At 41.1% G+C, this 23,485-nt stretch overlaps 1 protein-coding gene across 1 annotated transcript in view; it reads right to left on the reverse strand.

The window, feature by feature from the left end:
• PCNX2 (pecanex 2) overlaps window positions 1-23,485 on the reverse strand; it is a 318,318-nt gene that overhangs the window by 226,258 nt on the left and 68,575 nt on the right. The window contains 3 exon segments of the mRNA XM_030935586.1: window positions 4,894-5,065; window positions 14,399-14,431; window positions 14,531-14,684. Coding sequence (XP_030791446.1) covers window positions 4,894-5,065; window positions 14,399-14,431; window positions 14,531-14,684 — 359 coding nt within the window.

Raw genomic sequence — 23,485 nt, forward strand, 5'->3', positions numbered from 1 at the left:
TGGCTCAGGCATTTGATCTCTTCTGCACAAGGAGGCAGAAGGAGCTGCTGATACTGGACTGGTCTTGCTCCTTGTCTGTCCCTCTCCTCTGCCACCTCCTCCCGCTCTGACAGGGTGATGGTTTAATTGCAGAAACCAGGAGTGGCAGTGGGTAACCGAAACATCACCAATAAGAGACTGCTCTAGGAAATACTCCAAGCTCCCTAGCACCTGCCAGAGGAGGACCACTTGCACCCAACACAGCACGAGAAGCACAATAAATCCATGGGAAACGATGTCAGATGGACTTAATTCTTCCTTCTGCCTTGTCCTTTTTCTTAAACGCTCCTTGTTATGGGCTGAATTATGTTCCCATAAAAGGTGTGGAAGTTCTAACTCCCAGTAACTCTAAATGTGACCTTGTTTGGAAATAGGGTCTTTGCAGATTATTGAGTTAAGCTGAGGCCCTTATGGTCCACCTGGGCCCTAATTCAATATGACTGGTGTCCTTATGAAAAGGAAACATTTGGACATAGAGGCACACACGCATACAGGGGAGACCATGTGAACACACAGGAGAAGAATGGCAGCTACAAGCCAAGGAAAGAGGCCCGGAACAGGTCCTTCTTTAGCGCTTTCAGAGGGAGCATGGCCTGGACAACACCTTGAGTTTGGACTTCCGGCTTCCAGAACTGCAAGACAATTAACTTCTGCTGTTCTAAGCCACCCAGTGGGGAGTACTTTGTTACAGCGGCTCTAGGAAGCATTACACTTCTAGATCTGTACACTTCTTTTTCCTCCTAATAACCTTTTGTTTTCTCCTAATGTTTTTCTTCTCTCCTTGCTAGTTCCTCCACATAGCAGTGGCAGCAGCTTTAGACTGCTTACATCCCTTGCTAGTGGAGGGAGTAGAGAGAATAAGTTCCACAAAGAAATGACTTTAAGTTGCCCTTGTGTTCCCTCATAAAGTCAGAAAAATAGTGTAAGCCTCTCTCTCTTCCCTTTCTCTCCCATTTGTTCTAAATTTGTTTCGCAACCTTTTCCTGCTTAGTGCAAATTTGTATGTTTAACACGTTCATTCCATAGGGATTGCTATTGTTCTATTTTTCTATTTATCTTTACCCTGGAAGTTATTTAATCAGCTTGCTGGATTTTTTATCGCCATTTTTACTTGTCACTGTTGACAAGCAAACAAAAATATGTATTAGGGAGAAGCTTTAATGAGGGAAAGGGAATTCCAGTGAAAAAGATAAGAATGTTCCCTCTCCAATCCCTAATGAAATTGATTTAAAAACTAAAATAAAATAAGAATATGCATACCTAGTAGGATATTCTAGAACAAGGGTTACTGCTAAAAGTAAAATCTTAGACTTTTACCAATTATTTAAGACGTTAAGGTCTTACTTTTTGAGCTTTAATAACATCTCACATTCCAATGCCATTGTAAGTTTACCACACCAAGACAACTACACTTATTCCAAAGTTGACTTTTTTACAGTAGTAAATAAAAATTTTAAAAACAGGAATAAGGGAGAGGCCAATGTACATAAAAGCAATTTGTAAATGGAAGACACATCATGCTCTTCATGCCCCCAAACTTCTTTCTACAGATTATTGGCAAAGGCACTTATTAAGTCCCTACTTATTCTAAGTGCTGAGTTAAATGGTCCAAATGGACTGTAGCCTTCTCTGACTTATGAATGGGAAGTATTCTGAAAGTTACTATACATTAATCTCCTTAGTACTTAAAGCAGACTTTCGGCCAGGCATGGTGGCTCACGCCTGTAATCCCAGCACTTTGAGAGGCTGAGGCGGGTGGATCACCTGGGGTCAGGAGTTTGAAACTAGCCTGGCCAACATGGCAAAACCCCATCTCTACTAAAAATACAAAAATTAGCTAGGTATGATGGCATGCGCCTGTAATCCCAGCTACTTGGGAGGCTGAGGCAGGAGAATCACTTGAACCCAGGAGGCAGAGGTTGCAGTCAGCCGAGATCGGGCCACTGAACTCTACTGGGCAATAGAGATAGACCCCGTCTCAAAAAATCAAAAACAAAACAAAACAAAAACACGGACTTTTATATTCATTAGTTCATGCTTTCAACAGATGTTTATTTAGTGCCTCTAAATGCCAGACACTGCTAAGGATTCAGTGGTAAGAAAGTAGGCCTTGCCTACTTTCAGCCTTGCCTTTTCTGAGCAAATAAGCTAGTGAGAGAGACAGGCATTATTTCAGTATTAATAATGCGAGTAGATTGCTAGAAAATGGACTAAGGACTATGAAAGTGTGGGTAGTGAGAGGACAGACAATGGGGTCAAACTTACAGAAATAAGGTGTTATAAGCCAGCATAATGAAGGGTGGGGAAGGCTGCAAAACAGCTTCTGAGTGGAAGGAACACAATGTGTGAGACGGAGATGAGAAGGGACCACACAATGTGTGATAAGGCGGTGAGAAAGGGTCACAGTAGTTACGTCTCCAGCTCAAACCACAGATCCCTGTGACCTGTAAGAGGTGGCACTCTATCAACACTAATCCACATTCAAGATCCCAGGAAAAGATGGCTGGGGGTGCCCAAGATGGAGTGTGGAGTGCAGAGAGAGAAAAGGCAGCATTTTGACATAGACAACTGTTTCCTGGACATCTTCCAAAATTATTTTATGCTTTCTCCTTCTCTAATCTCCGGGTCCTCGTATGCCCTTGAGCTGTGGACTCCAACACTGCTGTTTGCAAAAAGAAGATGGCAGGAAAGGATGGCCCTGCAAAGTGTGCGATCATGAGTGAGCATCTCTGTCTACTCAAACTGTGATTTCTTCATTGCAGCCGACTTAGTGAGGAATATGGGCGCGCTAAGTTATAAAACAATAAGAATGACAGAAAGCCTTTCCTGTGTATGTGTTTGCTCCAACCAACAGGACTGGAAAAAAAGTAAAGTAAAAAAATCAGGAAGGATAGAAGCAAATATTCTTGGGCAGGAGGGCACTGACCGGGAGATCAAATTATGGATCTGTTATTTTTTTCCCAACATGTTTCTGTTTCCTAATTGAACTCAGAGGTTCTCTGAAGCGCGGTGCATAACCCTTTGGCATTAAGAAGCTACTCTGGCCGGGCACGATGGCTCACGTCTGTAATCCCAGCACTTTGGGAGGCTGAGGTGGGCAGATCACTTGAGGTTAGGAGTTCAAGACCAGCCTGGCCAACATGGGGAAACCCCATCTCTACTAAAAATACAAAAATTAGCCAGGTGTGGTGGCACATGCCTGTAATTCCAACTACTTGGGAGGCTGAGGCTGGAGAATCGCTTGAATCCAGGAGGTGGAGGTTGCTGTAAGCCAAGATTGTGTCACTGTACTCCAGCTTGGGAGACAGAGTGAGACTCTGCCTCAAAAAAAAAAAAAAGAAAAAAAAAGAAGAAGCTACTGTGCTTCTCACATGATGTAATAGAAAAAGATGTGTTGAGGATGCATAGAAAGGTGGGCTTGTGGTGGGTTGGGCATGGGGGGAGTAAAGAATGAAGAGTTCAGTACCAATGCAGCAGGAAGAGGAACAGGAAGCCAAAGGGTGGAGTGCCTACCAGGGTTTTCACCTACAAGGAGCACAAACAAAGCTTACACCATACCTGGGCACTCTCCCTAGTTCCACTAGAGAGATTCGGGAAGGCTGTCACAGAGGTTGGGAAAGGATGATGTGGGACCAGAGGCTTTGACAGTCTCTTGAGTAAGATTTCTAGCTGGCAAGCGAGAGATCCGGCTAGTGATGTTGGTAGAAGCTACCCTTTACCAACTCAGCTGGTCAATGTTATCACAGACAATAACAAATTGGTAGGTGTGCAAACCCCTGGATGTCTCTGCAAGAATTCTCAGAGCATATGCAGTCGGGTCAATACCAGAGCAACCACTTTGCATAACAGGAACAACAACAGCTGATGCTTGGTGCCCAGCACTGCTCTCTATGTCAAAGTATACCAACTCATTTAAAACTTTCAGTAATTTCTGAGGTGGCCAATATTTTTGCCTTTATATCACAGTTAAGTTTTGCTCAAAGTCATATACCTAGTAAAGTGGCAAAGCTGGAATTCAAACAATCAGCAGTTTGGCTCCAGAGTCAGGACTCAAAACCATATAGTACGCAGGTGACTCGTTTAAACAGAGCATTTTATATCAAATACTGCCTAAACCTTAAGTCAAGCAAAGGGATTGGTGGAAGACTGGGTGATCTGAGTATCCAGGTCTCCACCTGGACAGAGAACCATGCCCATTCATGCTGCCACCCCGATGGCAAAACCATCTCCAGCAGGCACCATAACAACTATTCTGCAGATGGGCTTTTTTTTTTTATTTGTTTATTTATTTTCGAGAAACAGTTTCACTCGTTGCCCAGGCTGGAGTGCAATGGCATGATCTCGGCTCACCGCAACCTCTGCCTCCCAGGTTCAAGCGATTCTCCTGCCTCAGCCTCCTGAGTAGCTGTGATTACCAGCATGTGCCACCATGTCCTGCTAATTTTTTTTGTATTTTTTTAGTAGAGACGGGGTTTCACCATTGTTGGCCAGGCTGGTCTTGAAATCCTGACCTCAGGTGATCCACCCGCCTCAGCCTCCCAAAGTGCTGGGATTATAGGCGTGAGCCACTGTGCCCAGCCCAGATGGGCATTATTACAATGGGCATTATTATAATGGACATTATAGTGCTGCAACTTCTTGGTCATAAATATCAAAATCCTTTAAAAATAATTCCACAGTTGGATGCCTTGAGGCTTGGGCTCCCAGACAGTCTTCTGTAGATACGTGAGCCAAGAGGAAAATACACATCTCTTCACCCAATAATCAAGTAAGGAAGCTTAGAAACTCAGAAGACAAGGGGGAGACATACCCCCACCCACCATATTCTTCCCCACAAGCCCGTAATTAACTCACCTATTAGGTAGTCCCTAGCTGATTGGAGAAACACTGGAGAGAAAAGCTTCAGGCCATACACAATGTAACTGGGAGGGTGCCTGGCTTTGGCCCCTGTATCAAGAAGCAAAATAAGGCCACACAGCACACAAAAATAGATTGGTCTGCTATACGTTATGATTTGGTTGTGTCCCTAGAAAACAAACACAATTTCTGAATGGTACCTTTTATTTTGATTAAATGACAAAAGCCTCATAGTTAGTAATTTACACTATATCTTATAACTTATATCATATAACAGATTTTCCCCCAACCACCACAATTCATACACACACACACACACACACACAAAACAGGAAAAAAAGAAAAGAAAAAAGTCTGATTCTTATTCTGTCAAACCAGAATAAGACTATCAAAAAAAAGTTATGCCTATCAATCTCAACAAGATTTACCTGAAAATTTAATTACCATCCTGAGAGAAAATCTAGATCTAATTCAATGCTTTCCCCAACAGTGAAACTTCCATTCATCTTGTTCATTTCAAGTGCAAAACTAATTTAAACCACTGTTTGCTGTACACTTGGGTGCCACTATTAATAAGAAATAGAATTATAATTTGTGGGCTTTAATTTCCTAGTATCTTAGAAAGCAAGACCATATGGGTACAAAGTTATACCTGCAGAGATTACATAAAATGTCTCAGTGTAGCACAGTGGAGTCATTCAGCTTTAAAAATGTCTTATTCATACTATGTACAAAGCATTTCCCTGTGAGGAGTACCAAATATTTAGCAGACCTGATCTTATCCCTATACCTATTGTGATGAGGCAAAGCAGAATTATTTTTTATTCTTCTTGAATGGATAGAAAAATTAAGGAAAAGATACAACATCAACTTTCCAGGGCAAAAGCCAACAAAAAATTTACGTCTCCTAAATCAATGCACAATTTATAAGATTCAGGGGGGAAAAACACAAGGAAAATGAATTGGGAAAAACGTCTTTGGCAATTCATGAACTGCCTCGAGTGTAAAAAGGAAGGATTAAAGTGATATGGTTTCAGATGTGAATTTTTAAAGTCACTGCCTTGAACATGTTATATTTAGAAATGCAATTTAAATTGCCACTGCTTCTATAATAGAAATCGTCCTATTCTGAGACCATCTTTTAAGAGGAAGGAAAACACAGTCTGTCCATGGAGGCTGGCTATGTTTGGCCCAGAGTCCAGGCTCAGTCTTAAGAATACTTCTACTCTTATGAAATTTCCTTTTGAATCCAACTAGGTCATAGATTAATGGGTATGGGAATACTTTTGTTGCATTTTTAAAAACTGAAACTAAAGCCCACGTTCAATCTAAATGCATTTCTCATCAAGTGAATAGCAAAATAAATTTTTGTTGGTATAAATAACAATGCAGTATACAAATACACATGCAAATGAGACATTTCCTCAAACTGGCATGGTTTAGGAAATATAATTAAATAGCTACTTTCCACTTGCTCTGAGTTTTTTCTTGTATTAAAAGGTTAAAAATACATTATTCTAATAATTAAAAGTCTTTGGCCTTTAACAAGTCTGAGATACTATTTTGAATCTTCCAAGTCAAACTTTACTGGGCATGGGGAGGTTTTCTTTGTATTTGTAATTTATGAAACAAAACTTACAGCACTGTTACAGAGAGCCTGCCCTCAACACCATGTTCCTGCTTTACCACATTTTCCCATCCTATGTTTTGGGTCCCCAAACCATACTAAGTATTTTGCTAATGCAAGGCACATAAACCACGTTTTTTTTGAGACCCAGTCTCACTCTGTCGCCTAAGGCTGGAGTACAGTGTTATGATCTTGGCTCACTGCAACCTCCATCTCCCTGGTTCAGGTCTTTCTCCTGCCTCAGCCTCCCGAGTAGCTGGGACTTTACAGGCACCCGCCACCATGCCCAGCTAATTTTTTGTATTTTTAGTACAGATGGGGTCTCACTATGTTGGCCAGGCTGGTCTCAAACTCCCGACCTAAAGGTGATCCGCTCGACTCGGCCTTCCAAAGTGCTGGGATAACAGACCTGAGCCACTGTGCCTGGTCACTACTTCTGTTTGCCTCAATTTCTGAGAACACCTGCTAATAAAAAGTCCCTGCTCTTCAATTCCTACTTCCACATATGAATCAATCATCAAATCTCCTAAGGACTGATTTTTTAATTTTTTCAATAGAAAAATTCCAGTAGCTCCACCAGCTAAAGTCTGATCATAATCTCTTAAAAACTCACTTGACACCATCAGTCCCCATCTGCTTTTAACCTTAAAATACACTGTGGGGAGCACCAATGGAATTCAGCTGTGGAGCATCTTGCAAGGCTATTGCACAAAAGCAGATCTCTGTGCACATTTGCATTTTCCATCAGCCCTACCTCCATAAGCCATCTCATGACCCAAGTGCTAGTCTCAGCGCAGAGAAGGAGCAAGGTTCAAGACTCGAACAAAAACTCCAGGAGTCCTGCCTGTGGCAAGCAGCGGTGAGTGTGGCTAAGTGATGAGGCCATCCTAATTATCCTCTTAGAGCCAGTGGAATGGTCAGCTGCTTCGAATGTTCTGTTGTTGTGAAGAGGGGAAAAAGGTTTTTGTTGTAAGGGAGCTGGGGCATCTGGGAAAATTGTAGAGGTGCACGGCTTAGCCTCAAGGGGAATCACCTGAGGTCTGTGCACAGCCTGGCCAGGCTGCCTCCATCCTCTCTCTCAGCTCTGCTGCATGTGCCAGCTCCAGGCTTCATTCCCCGGAACAGTAGACAGCCCCTGACACCTGCTGAGTTGACAGATGTTCCTGTCTCTCCCACATTCAGCACTTTTTTATTTTAAAAAAGAAAAAATCTTGCTTTGTCACCTAGGCTGGAGTGCAGTGGTATGATCATAGCTCACTGCTGCCTCCCTCTCCTGACTAGCTACCCTTTTTGACAACTGATGTAAAACAACAGCAGCCACAACAGCTAATGGTTGTCTGGCCTTTCCTGCATCCCAGGCACTGAGTGTCCTACGTATTTCAAGTGTATTCATGTAGCAAACCCTCAGAACACCCTGAGAAGCACATACTATTCTCCTTTTGATAAGACTAAACTGAGACATAAGGATGAAGAAGCTGTCCCAGGCCTCACCCACAGAAAACAGCATGGCAGAGTAAGGACTGGAGCCCCATTTGCCTGGCTTCCTCCACCGACCATGGGGAGGCATGCACGTGGCACTGGATTCTCCAGACCCAAGGACTCAGCCTGACATCACAAAATTTCATTCATAATCATCACTCTTTAAACACAGAATGTGAATGTTACTCATGCGAAACAAATTCAGAGAATGAGGAAAGCATCTGTGATAGTCTTAGGGTGTCAGTTTTTTCAAAGGACTCTGGGCAGAGAACAGGGCTCCTCACCTGCAGAAGGTGTAGAAAACCCAGACATTTTCTGCCCATTTCTCTGCTGTTGCCCTGTGACATTACGGTCACGTACGTTGAAGTCTCATCACTGCAACAAGCGTTTGCTGTGTTTTATGGTTTCTCACAATGGTGTAGGTTAGTTTACTTAAACATTATTTTTTGGTGGTTGTTGATGATTTCATTTTTACTTTAGCTTTAGCAGTTCACTTGTGCATTCAGAGCTATCCTAAATGTTCGTAATGCTCTTTGGTTCCTGTTGTATGTGGAGCAAACAAGGACAGCTGGGGGTGGGCACCCATCACCCCACTGCGACCCTAAACAGCAACTATTTTATGATCCACACTTTGTATATACAAGAGAATTCGAAATATTTTAAAGAATTCTCTTCATATGGAAGAGAAGCAGCAGGCAAAGGGTTAAATAATTCTCAACCGGTTACTATTGAGATATTAAGATGCAACGTCAATTTAAATATAGCAGAAATGTGATAGGCTACTTTAAAAATTGAAAAGAAATAGGTAAATACGATTGTTTAAGCTTAGTTTATCGTTGAATTCTACAGAACAAGTTATGTTAGGTCCAACTTTGTAACTTTCAGATCTGTGAACCATGACAAAATGACAGATGCAGTTGTCCAGGCAAGACGGCAGTGAAATGGGCATCAAAGTGTTCATCAAGTGCTACCAGGGCACTCCCTTCCACTACCTCCTAGTTCACGTATTTTCCTCCTGTCTCAGCACTGCCCTCAAAGGCAGTGAAAGAGAGCAGAAAGAGTGGTGATCTACATTCTGACTTTAATCAATGGTAGAAATTAAGTATCATTTGAAATGGTTTCTGTTTTAAATAGTACCGTTTTGAGCAAAGACACAATTGAATATTATTTGAGAACTTTTCATCAAGATCCACTAAAACTAAGTTGACATTCTTATTTCTTAGGATTGAGTATTGGGAAATTATTTCATGTCATTCAAAATCATTCCTCTAATAAACGCTATGCTGGCCAGGTGATCAAGGTCAACATCAACAGAAACAAATCATATTGATAATTTGTCCCGTTGATGTGATGTGATCCATATAACATGTTACCTCTGTGGTTTTCCTCCTGAAATCCATAATCCCAATCTTATCAAGAGATAAACATCAGAAAAATCCCAACTGAGAAACGTGTATAAACTACCTGACGAGTCCTCAAAACTGTCAAGGTCATCAAAAGCTATTAGTATATTGCCAGTCTATGTTCCTCGGATTTCTTCCAGTATCCACCTCACCCTATATATATTTTTAAGTTGCCCAGAAACTGTTTCCTTTTAGAATCAGACTAATTTTTTTTCAGGCTTAAGGAAAATCTGAGAAATTATCACAGCCAAAAGGAGCCTACAGAGACATGGTAGCTATTATAATGTAATATGGTGCCCTGGATGGGACCCTCAAGCAGAAAAAGGATATTAGGTAAAAACCAAGGAAATCTGAATAAAATGTGGATTTTAATAATAATGTACCAATATTGGTCCATTAATTGTAACAAATGTATAATATTGTGACTAATGCACGAGGTTAATACAGTGAAACTGGGAATGGAGTATACAGACATTCTCAGTACCACTTTCCCAATTTTTCTGTAGATTTAAAACTATTCTAAAATGAAAGGTTTACTTACAAAAAAATAATCCCCAATAATTTCTATATAACCTGAAGTAGATACCAAATGTCTTCACTGAATAGTAGCAACAGTTAATTGAATAGAATGCATAACAAGCTGTAGCCCTCACTCTTTGCAGTTTGTACTGTAAGGAATCAAGACACATATGTAAAGAGGAAGGAAACATTTACAGAGGACTTAGTATACTTAGTATACTCTAGGATACGCTAAAGCCTGCACTGGGCATACTACATACGTTGCCCAGTGCGCTCTTCTTTTTTTTTCTTTTTGAGACAGAGTCTCACTCTGTCACCCAGGCTGTAGTGTAGTGACGTGATCTCAGCTCACTGCAACCTCTGCCACCCGGGTTCAAGCTATTCTTCTGCCTCAGCCTCCCAAGTAGCTGGGATTACAGGCACCTGCCACTGCGCCCGGCTAATTGTTGTATTTTCAGTAGAGACGGGGTTTCACCGTCTTGGCAAGCCTGGTCTTGAACTCCCGACCCTGTGATCCACCCGCCTCAGCCTCCCAAAGTGCTGGGATTACAGGCATGAGCCACTGTGCCCAGCCGCCCAGTGCATTATTTATTAAATCCAACTGATGTTATTCTGATTATCCATATTTTGCACAAACATAAAAATACTACTAACAATTGCTAAGTGCTTCAGGGCCAGATACTGTGCTAAACACTCAGGGACACTACATTGTTTCCTTCTCTTGCAATCTTATTTTATTATTTATTCCTCTTTTGCAGATGAAAAACCTATGATTGAGAGAAGTAAGTTTCCCAGGCTCTCACAGCTTACACATGGTAAGGCTGGATTCAAACATGAACCCTGTATGCTTTTGGTTACTCCAATATTTCTCAACGTGTGAACTGTGTTTGCCTCCACCATAATGACCTGGGAGTGTGTAAAAATGCAGATTACCGGGTGCTGTCCCAGCCAGTAGAGGGGAGGCGGGAAATGGAGCTCTGCCTCTGCCTTGCCCAAGTGATTCCGGGCACACAGCTCTAGTTTTTCACTGCCTCTTGGATATTCTACTGAACTTTGCTTTCTGGGTTATTATTAGTGGTTACTGTCAGTTAGTCCTATATGGACACCTGTGTAAGCAAATTAATATCTTCATTCCCCATTAATATATTGCCATCTCTGATCCTCAAATTGCAAAGTTTCAGTTAGACAGTATCCAACTCCTAATCTTTCTAAGCTCTCCCAGACCTATTTTCTTTTAGAATCAAACTAATTTCTTTTGACCCTAGGGGCTACTGTATCATACCTGTTGTCATGCCATTATTATTAATTCTGCATTTAAAACTGAAATACACAGTGTTATGCAAAAATTTTATTTTCATTTCACTATCTTCTGATTTTAACAACTTGCTCAAAATATGCCACCTGTGCTCTTAGAAGCAAGCAAAAAAGAAAAGTCTGTCAATCACTCTAAGAGCAAAAATTGGCTGAATTTATTAATAGCTACCCTCCACAAATGTGCAAAGTAGTGCAGTCTGAAAAGCAGTTTGGTTCTTTTCACAGCCCATTATGAATAAAAATTAGCAGCAAGCTTGAGAACCGTCTCTGTGTCCCAAACCTGGGTTCCTGCTCCTGACCATCTCCTTTCTAAAGCTTTCTACCTACAAATGGGAGATAATAAATCTGTCTTCTAAATACTCACATGGTTCAGTCAGATTGCAATAGGAAACATTTTATAGCGACCATGTTTTGTTTCTTCATTAGAAGTACTGGAGAAATGCCAACCCAAATCAGAGACTAATCTACTTAGAAATCTGTGTAAGCAAATTAATTACTGCAATAAACATAGTTAAATGTCTGACTATGTCTTATAAAAGCAATTTCTTACTGTCTCACTATATGACATGCTTGCTCAGATAAAGGAATAGCAGCTTGATTGATTCCTCTAGGAACTAAATAATATAACTCCAACCTAGAGCAGTGGCATAGGGGCCATAGTAACAGACATTACAAATCCACAAGGATTACGCAGCTGTACTTGCCATCCACCTTTACTGGCATGTCCTGCATTATTTCTGAAAGGACATGCAGGAAAGGAATGTTTAACAGCACAGAACACCCCTCCCCAGAGTCATGCAGAAAAAACAGTGACACTGAAGTGCAGTTAGGAGTGAGGAGAGTTGACTAAGGCAGGAGAATGGTGATGTGGCATCTAGGGTGGGCTTGAACAAAAAAGCTTCAAAGCTGTACATCTCTCTCACACCACCTAACCCAGATTTCTGATGATAATCACAACAATACATCTCAATACCTTAATTATGCTGCTGCTACTTATCTTGACATTCAGACTCTAGGATAAAAGAAGATGTATTACATGTAAACCAATTATGGGGAACAGAGGAATTTAACAAGATAGCAATGCATGCCATGTGATCATCCAATTATAAGCTTTTCTTAATTACTGTGAGCTAAACAGGAGCTATCACAGATTGAAAAATGGGTCCTAAATCCTGGATATAATTTTTTTTAAAAGCACAACAGAGGGAAAACCAAGCTTTCTTTCATTGGGAGGGTTTTCCAGGGCCACAGCAGATTGCCACACAGTTGCTTAGCAAGCTGGGGAGTCTACCTGGCAGTGAACTCAGTACAGAGGCACGTGGCCCAGACGCCTGCAAGGGGCACTGCCTGTCCCATAGCACCCACCCCATAGGCCACCGTGGATGAGCAAAGGGGCAGCAGGCTCAGAGGAAAGCACATGTGTGTGTTTCAGAGTTCACAAAATAATGCCAGGGCACCAACAGATCAGCATAGGTGAGCTCAGAGTCTTTGTTACAAATCAGCTCAAAGTTACAGAGATTAAAAGTTAACAATATATGTAAAAATGTGGAATAAAGAGATTAGCTTCATGTAAAAAGAATGAATGATTCAGGGAAATGCAAGTTAAAACCACAATGAGCTATCACCTCATGCCTATTATGATGGCTTTAATCAAAAAGACAAAAGATAACAAGTGTTGGCAAGGATTTGGAGAAAAGGAAACCCTTCTATACTGCTAGTGGATTTGGAAATCAGTACAGCCATTATGGAAAACAGTATGATTTCTTAAAAATTCTATTTTTTTTTGAGAAAATCTAGCTGGAAGTTGGCCACCATGCACTTATATATTTGATATTTCTATTTTATATTCAATATAGACAGCTAGGTACAGACTTGGTCCTTTGACTAGATTTTGGCTTTTTCCTTGTCTTCAACACAGACAGACAAAAAATTCTATTTTTGAACATGATCCAGCAACCCCACTTCTGAAAATATATCCAAAGGAAATAAAATCAATATATCCAAGAGATAACTGCATCACCATGTTCATTGCAACACTCTTCACAACAGCCAAGACATGATATCAACCCTAAATGTCCATCAACAGATGAATGGATAAAGAAGATGTGGTATACATATATAATAGGAATATCATTCAGCCTAAAAAAAAACAAGACCATCCTGTCATTTGCAACAACAGTGATGAATCTAGAGGACATACATTATTAGGTTAAGTGAATTAAGTCAGGCACAAAAAGGAATATACTGCAGGATGTCACTTACATATGGAATCTAAAAAAGTTGAACCCAAAGAAAAAGAGAATAGAATGGTGATTACCAGGAGGCAGTGGGATGAGGAATGAGGAAAGATTGGCTAAAGGGTACAAAGTTTCAGCTGGACAGGAGGAAGGAGTTTTGAAGATCTTCTGTATAGTATGGTGATCATAGTTAACAATAATACACTGTTATACTCAAAAATCACTAAGAGAGTAGATTTTAAATGTTCTCACCAGAAAAAAATAACTATATGTGGTTATAGATATGTCAAACAGCTTGATTTAATAATTCTACAATGTATACATATACCAAAACATCACCCTGTACCCCATAAGTATATACAATAAATTTAAAAAATAAGAATAATGATTCATGCCCATATAATTATATCACTAAAAAGAGCTAACATTTATTGAGCAACCTCTATGTGTCAGGCACTGTTATAGCACATTACATGGATTACTTAATCCATGTAGGCATTTCCATTAGACTTATTTACACATAGGGAAACTGAGGCATGATGCGGCCCAGTAGGTTGTTCAATGTCAAACATTCAAGTGGAGGAATCAGGACACAAAGACAGGCAGTCTGATGGCAATGTCTGTGGGATCTTCCCCCCAGACTGCTCAGTCTTTGCTGACTTGAATCCAGTGGGATAGGAAAAACTCTGCACACGCTCTCCACCCCTGCCCCACACCTTCGCCCATACCACCCACACCATGCTCTCAGATCTAGCTGGAAGCTGGCCACCATGCACTTATATATATATATATTTGATATTTCTATTTTATATTCAATATAGAGAGCTAGGTACAGACTTGGCCCTTTGACTAGATTTTGGCTTTTTCCTTGTCTTCAACACAGACAGACAAGAAAAACTACTTGCCTGTATTTGGAAACTTACGTGTATTGGTGAGGCGGGGTCAGGCTGAACACTCTAAAACACAAATCAGAAGTGTCTGTGTCATCATCTCATGATTTCAAGGCTACATTAGTGACAGCACACGCTACTGGTAAGAATTAGATGTGGTCTTGCCTTTAGCAGGGAGTACTGGCAGCTGGCCATGACGAGGCAGAAGAGGAGCACCCACATATCTTTGCAAAAGCCTCGGCTCAAGGTCAGAAATCCAAGGAAGGAAACCAGGACAATGAGTAAAATCGCCAGTACATTCTCCTTGATGTCTTCAGTTCTGTGCAAAATATATACATAAAAGCAAAAAAAAAAAAAAAAAAAAAAAAAAAAAAGTAAGTTTTGCCTTTTTAAAAAATGTTATTTTATTATTTTTTGAGACAGAATCTCACTCTATCCACCAGGCTGGAGTGTAGTGGCATGATCTTGGCTCACTGCAAGCTCCACCTCCCAAGTTCAAGTGATTCTCCTGCCTCAGTCTCTGGAGTAGCTGGGACTACAGGCACACACCAACACACCCGGCTAATTTTTTGTATTTTTTTAGTAGAGACAGGGTTTCACGTTAGCCAGGATGGTCTCAATCTCCTGACCTCGCGATCTGCCTGCCTTGGCCTCCCAAAGTGCTGGGATTACAGGTGTGAGCCACCATGCCCAGCCAGTTTTGCCATTTTTAAACAGAATGCCTTCATGTTTCCAAAAAAATGAACCATGACAACACAGTAGTTACCTTAAGCAAGACTTTATTCCCCTATGAGATTTTAAGGTCTCTTTCTTTACTTATTCCTCATGCTATGTAAACAAAATCCAACTTAACACCAGATTTTTGTTGTTGAAGCGAATAAAATCTCATCCCATTGGATCTCCTTGGCCACTAAACTGGGTTTATTGGCAAAATGTAGTTAATGATTCCATCCATGACCATGAAATGTGTTTCAGATAAAGAGCTTCACTGGTTCCTTTCAATGGAAGGGGGTGTAAGGGGGATGCATTCACACCTGGCCTAAGCAGACAATCATTTCCAGATAAAACTTTTAGTGTCCGAGTTTACTGTCAAATTTCAGGAGCCAGGAGTGCTCCAGCAGGAGAGTTAAGGGTGAACTGCAACTTCCTGACAGTGCAGAGGGCTGGCCCTGGGGTGTGTTGGGTCCACACTGTCGCGCTGGGTGACTCTTGTATGGACTCTCCATACAAGGTGTAGGGTCGAGAGGTGGGGTCATCCAGAGGTGGAGTGTTATCAGGTGGGTATGCAAAGGACAACGTAAGGCTGTTTCAGGGCTACAGGGCTGGATCAGGTAGCCTAGGTAGAATAGGGAGAAAACTGAAGATGGCGAGGGCTGCAAGGTAAGAGACATATCGTGGGGCAAATTGCTGGAGAGGACTGAGGAACATTTGAGGAAGTCAGAGAGAGATACGAAGAATGAGCAGAGACAGGATGATAATGTCAGAGGTGGAAGACTTCTGTGAGAGGATAAGATGCAGGGTGAGGCCATGGAAGGGAGTGGCAGAAACGGAGTCACAGGGGATGGCATGGACCACAGGGTCAGGGAACAAGGGGCCTGGGTGTTTGGGTCGGTCATTCACAAAGATTCTGAGTATACATCTCACCTTTCCAGTTTTTGCTCATATATCTGTTTTTCTACCCCACTAAGCTGATATCTTTTTTAGACAGGAATAATTGACTACTTTGTGCCTAGCAGGTAGGCAATTGTGAACATTTAAAAAAAATTAATAGGCTATATTTTTGAGAGACATTTGTGATTCACAGCACAACTGAGGGGAAAGTATGGAGTTCCCACGTAGCCCCTCCCCACAGACACATACATACAGCCTCCTCCACCATCAGCCTCAACTGATGAACCAACACTAACACGTCATTATCCATCAGTATCACCCAAAGTCCATAGTTTACATTTGAGTTCACTCTTGGTGTTGTACATTGGGTTTTGGCAAATGTATAATGACATGTCTCCACCAAATGGGAACTCTAGTTAAAGTTCCACTGCTAAAAATCTTCTGTGCCCCACCTATTCATCCCTCCCCCACCCTAAGCCCTGGCAACAAGCAACAATTGATCTTTTTATTGTCTCCATAGTTCTGCCTTTTCCAGAGGGCCATATAGTTGGAACCATACGGTATGTAGCCTTTGCATATTGGCTCCTTTCTTTAAGTACTATGCATTTAGTGTTCCTCCATGGCTCTATGGCTTGGTGCCTCACTTATTTTTATCTCTTATAGCATCTCACTTTATGAAGATAACACAGTTTGTTTACCCATTTGCCTTTTGACAGATATCTTGATTGCTTCTGAGTTTTGGCAATTATAAATAAAATTGTTATAAACATTCATGTGCAGTGTTTTGCATGGATGTAAGTTTTCAACTTATTTGGGTAAACACCAAGGAGCATGATTGTTAGATTGTGTGGTAACAATATGTTTAGTTTTATAAGAAACTGCCAAATTGTCTTCTAAAGTAGCTGTACCATTTTGCATTCCCACCAGCAAAGAATGAGAGTTCCTGTTGCTCCACATCTTCACCAGCACTTGGTGTTGTCAGTGTTTTGGATGTTGGCCATTCTAACAGGTATGTCTGGTATCTCATTGTTGCTTTAATTTGCGATTCCCTAAGGACTATTGATGTTGAGGGCCTTTTCATATGCTTATTTGTCATCTGTATATCTTCTTTGTTGGGGTGTTTATTTGGGCCTTAAGCCCATTTTCAGGTTGTTCTTTTCTCTTACTGTTGAGTTTTAAGTGTTCTTTGTATACTGGATAACAATCTTTTGTCTTTTAACATATTTTCTTCCGTGGAACATTTTTTAACGAATGAAAAAATGAGTGAAAAAGAACCCACATCTAATGCTGACACTTGATGCTTCAATAGCTAACAAAAATGAGAGAAACAGTAAAGAGAAAACTTTGGAAGAAATGAACAAATGCATGAATCATTTGATAGGGACTTTTCATATATAATTTCAGACAGATAGCTATAGAGATGATTGATTGATAGATATGTATACAGATTTCACAGATTCAAAGACATAGAAAAATAAATAACTATTATAAAATAAGTCTGGAGCTGAGGCTGCCAAGAGGCATAGTCTTGGGCCTCCTACACAAGGAAGGACAGGAAACTCTGAGGACAACAGCCAGGAGAAGGAAAACAATGGGTGATTTGGTTGACTGAACTGTAGCTGATATATTACGGAATAATAGAAGTAGGGTAGAAAGATAACATACAAACATACAGAAAGGCTGAGTATTCAGATAACCATGAGGCTCAAGCTGAATTTTTTTCTTAAATCTGGGGAAACCAAAATATATTTGTCAAAAAGGAAATTGTGGGTGTCTTTTATTTCCCACTATGCACTTTTAATAATGCTCAATGTATTTGGTGTGTTCAGGTCCGTAAAATTCATGATGCTCATAACATTTTGATGGATACTTAAAAATATCCAAAGGTCTTGGAAATAAAATTTCAAAGGAAAAAAAAACAAACTTTTTCTCTTTGGGGAGGGGAAAGAATAAGGTTCCTAAAAAGTATTTTTCCTCCAAATTCTTCTCTGCCAGGATTCAATTCCTCTGCCCCCAGGCTCCCACTCCTCCCTTCCTCAGTTTCTTGTTTATCTATCTTTAAATATTGGGTTACAAAATTTACTTGCCAGACAAAGAGTGACATGACTAAGGCTGTACTTTTGAAAGATTTATCATGCAGAGGTGTACAAGGTGCACCGGATGGGGAAGAGACCAGAGCAAGGATAAACAAAACTCCCAGGAGAGGTAATGAGGGCCTGGGAAACTCACATGGCTGGGGAATAGGAAGGAACCCCTGACTCAGGGACACAATTCAGAGTGAGGCTGAGAGAACGCCAAATGGATTACGGACAATGATGGACAGATTGAAAGAATAAAGATTACTCCAAGATTTCAACCTGAGAAGAAAAGGATCATGGCAGAATCCATGGCAGAAATTAGGAAGGGGAGCCGATTTGTAAAGGAAAATTGGTTTCTTCCTTTATGCAGCAGAAGTGCTCCGTACCGCTCTAGCTGCTTTGACATCAGTGAACAAAACAGATGGGAGCTTCCTTTCTCATGAGTGGTGCCATAAGTAAGTATGAATAAAAAAAGTTCAGTAAAATATACAATATGTAAACATAGATGCAACAGAAAAAAGAATAGCACAAGGCAAGAGAAAAGGTGAGGGAGTTGGCACTGCAAATGTCTGGGAGACAAATGCTCCATGCTGCAGGAACTGCCAGTACAAAGGTCTTAAGCTGGAGGACTGCCTGGCATGCCTGAAAGACAAAAGGAAGGCCAGTATGGATGCAGAAAAGCCCACAGGGATAGTGGGAGATCAGGCCAGAAAGCAAATTAGTGGCTACAGTATGGGGGACTTGTGGGCATTGTGAGCACTTTGATTTTCATTCTGAGTGAAATGGGGAGCTGTTGCTGGGCAGTCAGCAAAGCAGTGACATTGAAAAGCCTTATTATGTTGTGATTATGTTATGTTAAGAATACTGTTCAGGGGCTGAGCATGACGGGCACCTGTGATCCCAGTTACTTGGGAGGCTGGGGCAGGAGGATCGCTTGAGCCCAGGATTTTGTGACCAGCCTAGGCAACAGTCTAGGCAAATGAGTCAGTAACGTGAGAAGTTAAAAAAAAAAAAAAAAAAAAAAAAAGCTATACAAAGAGAATGAATCATTATAAGCAGGGAAGATGCTATTGCAGTATTGCAGTAACCAGATGAGAGATGAAATGGCTCAGACCAGGTGGTCACATTAACACTGAAAAGATATAATCGATACACTTGGAAGGAACAATGAAAGTAACTTCCTATAAGAGACTGAATGTAGGTGTGAAAGGAAAGAAGACTCAAGGACGACTCCAAGATATTTAAGCAGAGAAACCAGAAGGATGGAGTTGTCGTCACCTGAGATGGGGGAGACCGCAAGTGGAGCAGGCTTGGGTGAGGCTGAGATGAAGAGCTCAGTCTTGGATGTGAGATGTCATCCTGATATCATGGGATGTCAATTTGGTAGTTAGATATACAAGTCTGGAATTCAGGAGATGAGTCCAAGTTGGTGATACAAATCTGAGTGTCGTTGGCATATTAAAAGCCATGAGACTGAATGCCATCACCAAAGAAAGGAGGGTAGATAGAGAAAGAATGAAAACTAAGAGCTTTGCAGCCACTGGGGACTTCAACATTATAGGGTCAGGAGGCAGAAAAACCTGTAAATCTTCCCTTCCTATGTAGCAGTGACCAGCAAGGCAGAAGGAAAACCAAGAGAATGCCGAGTCCTGGAAACCAAGAGAACCTCTACCAGGCAGGAGGAGAAATTAACTCTGTCAAATACTCTAAATGAGTCAAGTAATGTGAGAAGTAAAAGATGGAGTCAATGGTGACCTTGACAAGGGCAGGTTCAATGGAGTTCTGGGGTTGGGGGAGCCTGAATGGGATAGGATTATTAGAGAATGAAAGAAGAGCAAGTGGAAACAAACACAGGCAACCCTTCAAGGAGTTCTGCTGCAAAGAGGAGCACAGAAACAGGACAGTGGCTGGTAAGAAAGTGGGGTAAGACAGGATTTTTAAAAAAATACTTTAAGTTCTGGGATACATGTGCAGAACATGCAGGTTTTTTACATAGGTATACATGTGCCATGGTGGTTTGCTGCACCCATCAACCTGTCATCTAGGTTTTAAGCCCTGCATGCATTAGCTATTTGTCCTAATGCTCTCCCTCCCCTTGTCCCCCACCCTCTGATAGGCCCTGGTGTGTGATGTTTACCTCCCTGTGTCCATGTGTTCTCACTGTTCCACTCCCACTCATGAGTGAGAACATGTTTTGTTTGGTTTTCTGTTCCTGTATTAGTTTGCTGAGAATGATGGTTTTAAGGAGGATTTTTAAGGATGAGAGCTATAAGTGTGTGTTCTCACAATAACAATGATGACAATTAGTTTAGTTTGAGAAGCATGAATGATTCCCTCTTTACTTGTCATATAGCTAGCTACCTCTCATATTTTACATCTCAGTTTGTGTGTTTCCTCCTCAGAGAAGCCTTTGCCAATTACCAGTTCGAACATCAGTGCCCTTCCCTCTCAGGTCTCTCTATCTCAGGCCTTTATGTGTTTCCTTCATGGCACCTATTACAGTGTTCTCTCCTCTCCCAGAAGAAAGTAAGTTCCGTGAGGGCAGAGACAATGGCTGTTTTATTCATCACTCCATACCCAGTGCCCAGTACAGATCTAAGCATGGAACAGGTGCTTTGGTTCATATTTGTTGAATGAATGAAATGTTGAAATGATGCACAGAAGGGCAACTTCTCATTTCAGATGTTAACCTGATCAACTAGATAAATGAAAATAAACCCTCAGGTTTTTCAGGAAAGTGTAATGGCAAGATATGAAATAAGAGAATATAAATAAGGAGAATAGGACAAGTCCAGAAACATCTGAGTAGAATAGGTGAACTGCAGGCAAATAGCTGGGACTGCAATGACAGGAACCATGAAACTACTGCCCAAAGACTAAGAAAACATTTTTAAGGAAGAACAGCCTGACTCTAAGAGTTAAGCTGAAGAATGTCAGGCAGAATGCCTTAATCTATGGGAGTTTATTGCAATGATTAGTGCAATTTTAGTGCTTGTTACCCACTGATTTCTTCCGCTTCCTGCCTAGCCCTTAAAGTTTGTTTTTATTATGCATATTATGCATTTTTACCCAGCTTCCCAGATGATTCTGACCCACAGCCCTGTTTGGGGATTATGCTCTCCTTGCAAAGGTCCCAAACAACTGAGTTTTTCTAGATCAGTATTTTGGGTTTCTTCCTCCTTCCTCGCTGTGAGTTGTGAGTTCATGTAGTCCCTGTCCTTATTTTAATTGACTCTGAACTGTAAAACTAAATCACCAATCCTGCTAACAGATGACTTTAGGTAGGCTTATATGGCTCTAAATAAAAAGTGATATTGCCTCATTCTCAGCAAACTAACACAGGAACAGAAAACCAAACAAAACATGTTCTCACTCGTAAGTGGGAGTTGAACAATGAGAACACATGGACACAGGGAGGGGAATATCACACATCAGGGCCTGTCAGGGGGTGACGGGCAAGGGGAGGGATAGCATTAGGACAAATACCTAATGCATGGGGGGCTTAAAACCTAGATGACGAGTTGATAGGTGCAACAAGCCAGCGTGGCACATGTATACCTGTGTAACAAACCTGCACGTTCTGCACATGTATCCCAGAACTTAAACTTAAAAAAAAAAAAAAGTGATTTTGCCTATGAACTAACAGTCTAAATTTTAGTGTCTGGATTTGCTAACATCTACATAGCCTAAATAAAATTAGGCTATCCTAATTTTATTTATTTTTAATTTTTCTTCTTTCTGGGAGCTGGGCCACATTCCAAATAATAATAATAATAATAGCAACTAGTATTTAAAGAACTCGTCCAATGACTAAATTGATTTAATCTTTACAACCTCCCTATGGTATAGATTATACCCATTTAACAAATGGGAAACTGACGCACTGAAAGGTTTCATAGCCATCCGAGGATCACAGCACTAATAAGTAGTAGGGACCGGGTTTAATTCCCAAGGCTGACTCAAGTCCAGGGATTCCCCACACCAGCTGAAAGATCTATGGATAAGGAAATGGTGCTATTTCTAGGTCATCCCTAAGCACAACATTAAAAAACCCATTGTGACTTGCCAGAAAGGTGATTAAAATAATAAAAACACAAGCTTTTAAAAAGTGTGATCATCTTCATCATCCTTCTTAGACCTCCAATGGATTTCCATTGAATTTTTGTCACCAAGTAGATTTTAAAATAACAAACAAATCTATAGATATATTTATTTTTGTTTTGATATGAGGGGTTAATGGAAGCTAGTCCAACTTTCAATAATTTCTTTTTAAGAGAAAATAATTAATATTTCAAAAATGCCTCATTTATCAGAGTATACTATCTTGGATTATTAGTTAAGTATTAAATGTTCCTTCTAAGTGTGTGCCCCTTGGGTAACGTAGTGTTGTTAGGAAAACCATTATAACTCCATTCCCTGACTTGTGGGTCCTAAAATTTATTGTTGTAATTTTGTATGACTATAGTTTTTTTCATATGTGATCACACTATTTAAGACATTACTATAACAACCAGTCACTGGGGGACCAATGACAACAAGACAGGCAATCAGTTTTTCCACTGCCCCCAAGGGCTGGCATTAAACCATGAAACTCAGCAATTGCTTATGGCAGCATTAGTAATAGCATCTGAAATTTTCAAGCCAACCACGTAGTCAGTGCTACTTAGCCCTTGAACATCATAAACTGTTATGTGCATATTTTGAGGTAGGTAAAGATACAAATGAGAAGCTCCCACTCCTTAGGCCCATCTCCATCATGTTTTTTTTTGGGGGGGGGGGGAGTCGGAGGGAGACTAAGTTTTGCTCTTGTTGTGCAGGCTGGAGTGCAGTGGCACAATCTCGGCTCACTGCAGCCTCTGCCTCCTGGGTTCAAGCAATTCTCTAGCCTCAGCCTCCTGAGTAGCTGGGACTACAGGCGTGCACCACCACACCCAGCTAATGTTTTACTTTTAGTAGAGATGGGATTTCACCATGTTGGTCAGGCTGGTCTTGAACTCCTGACCTCAGGTGATCCACCAGCCTCAGCCTCCCAAAGTGCTGGGATTACAGGCATGAGCCACCATGCTCAGCCTCCATCATGTTTTAACTAACCTTAACTTTTCCTCCTCTTTCTCCCTACCCAGTAACCACAGCTCCAACCCCACAACATTTTGCTATATGGAATAGTGGTAGGAGGAGGTGAGAAAGAGAAAAGGGGATTAAAGGAAAAATTAACATTCAAATGAGTGTGCATCAGACACAAGTGAGCAATTAGAATCCAAAGAGGCAGAAATCACCCTACTTCATCTTCCCTCCTCTCCCCATGCCCACACCCAGTCAGGCCAGGCCCTGTGCTACAGATGGGCCTCTAGCTTTCCCACAAAACTGTGGCAAGACATGAGTACACCAAAGCATGCTACTGTGCCCAAACGAACCTGAAATACAAACCATT

This window comes from Rhinopithecus roxellana, chromosome 8 (genome assembly GCF_007565055.1).
Source record: "Rhinopithecus roxellana isolate Shanxi Qingling chromosome 8, ASM756505v1, whole genome shotgun sequence".
NCBI lineage: Eukaryota > Metazoa > Chordata > Mammalia > Primates > Cercopithecidae > Rhinopithecus > Rhinopithecus roxellana.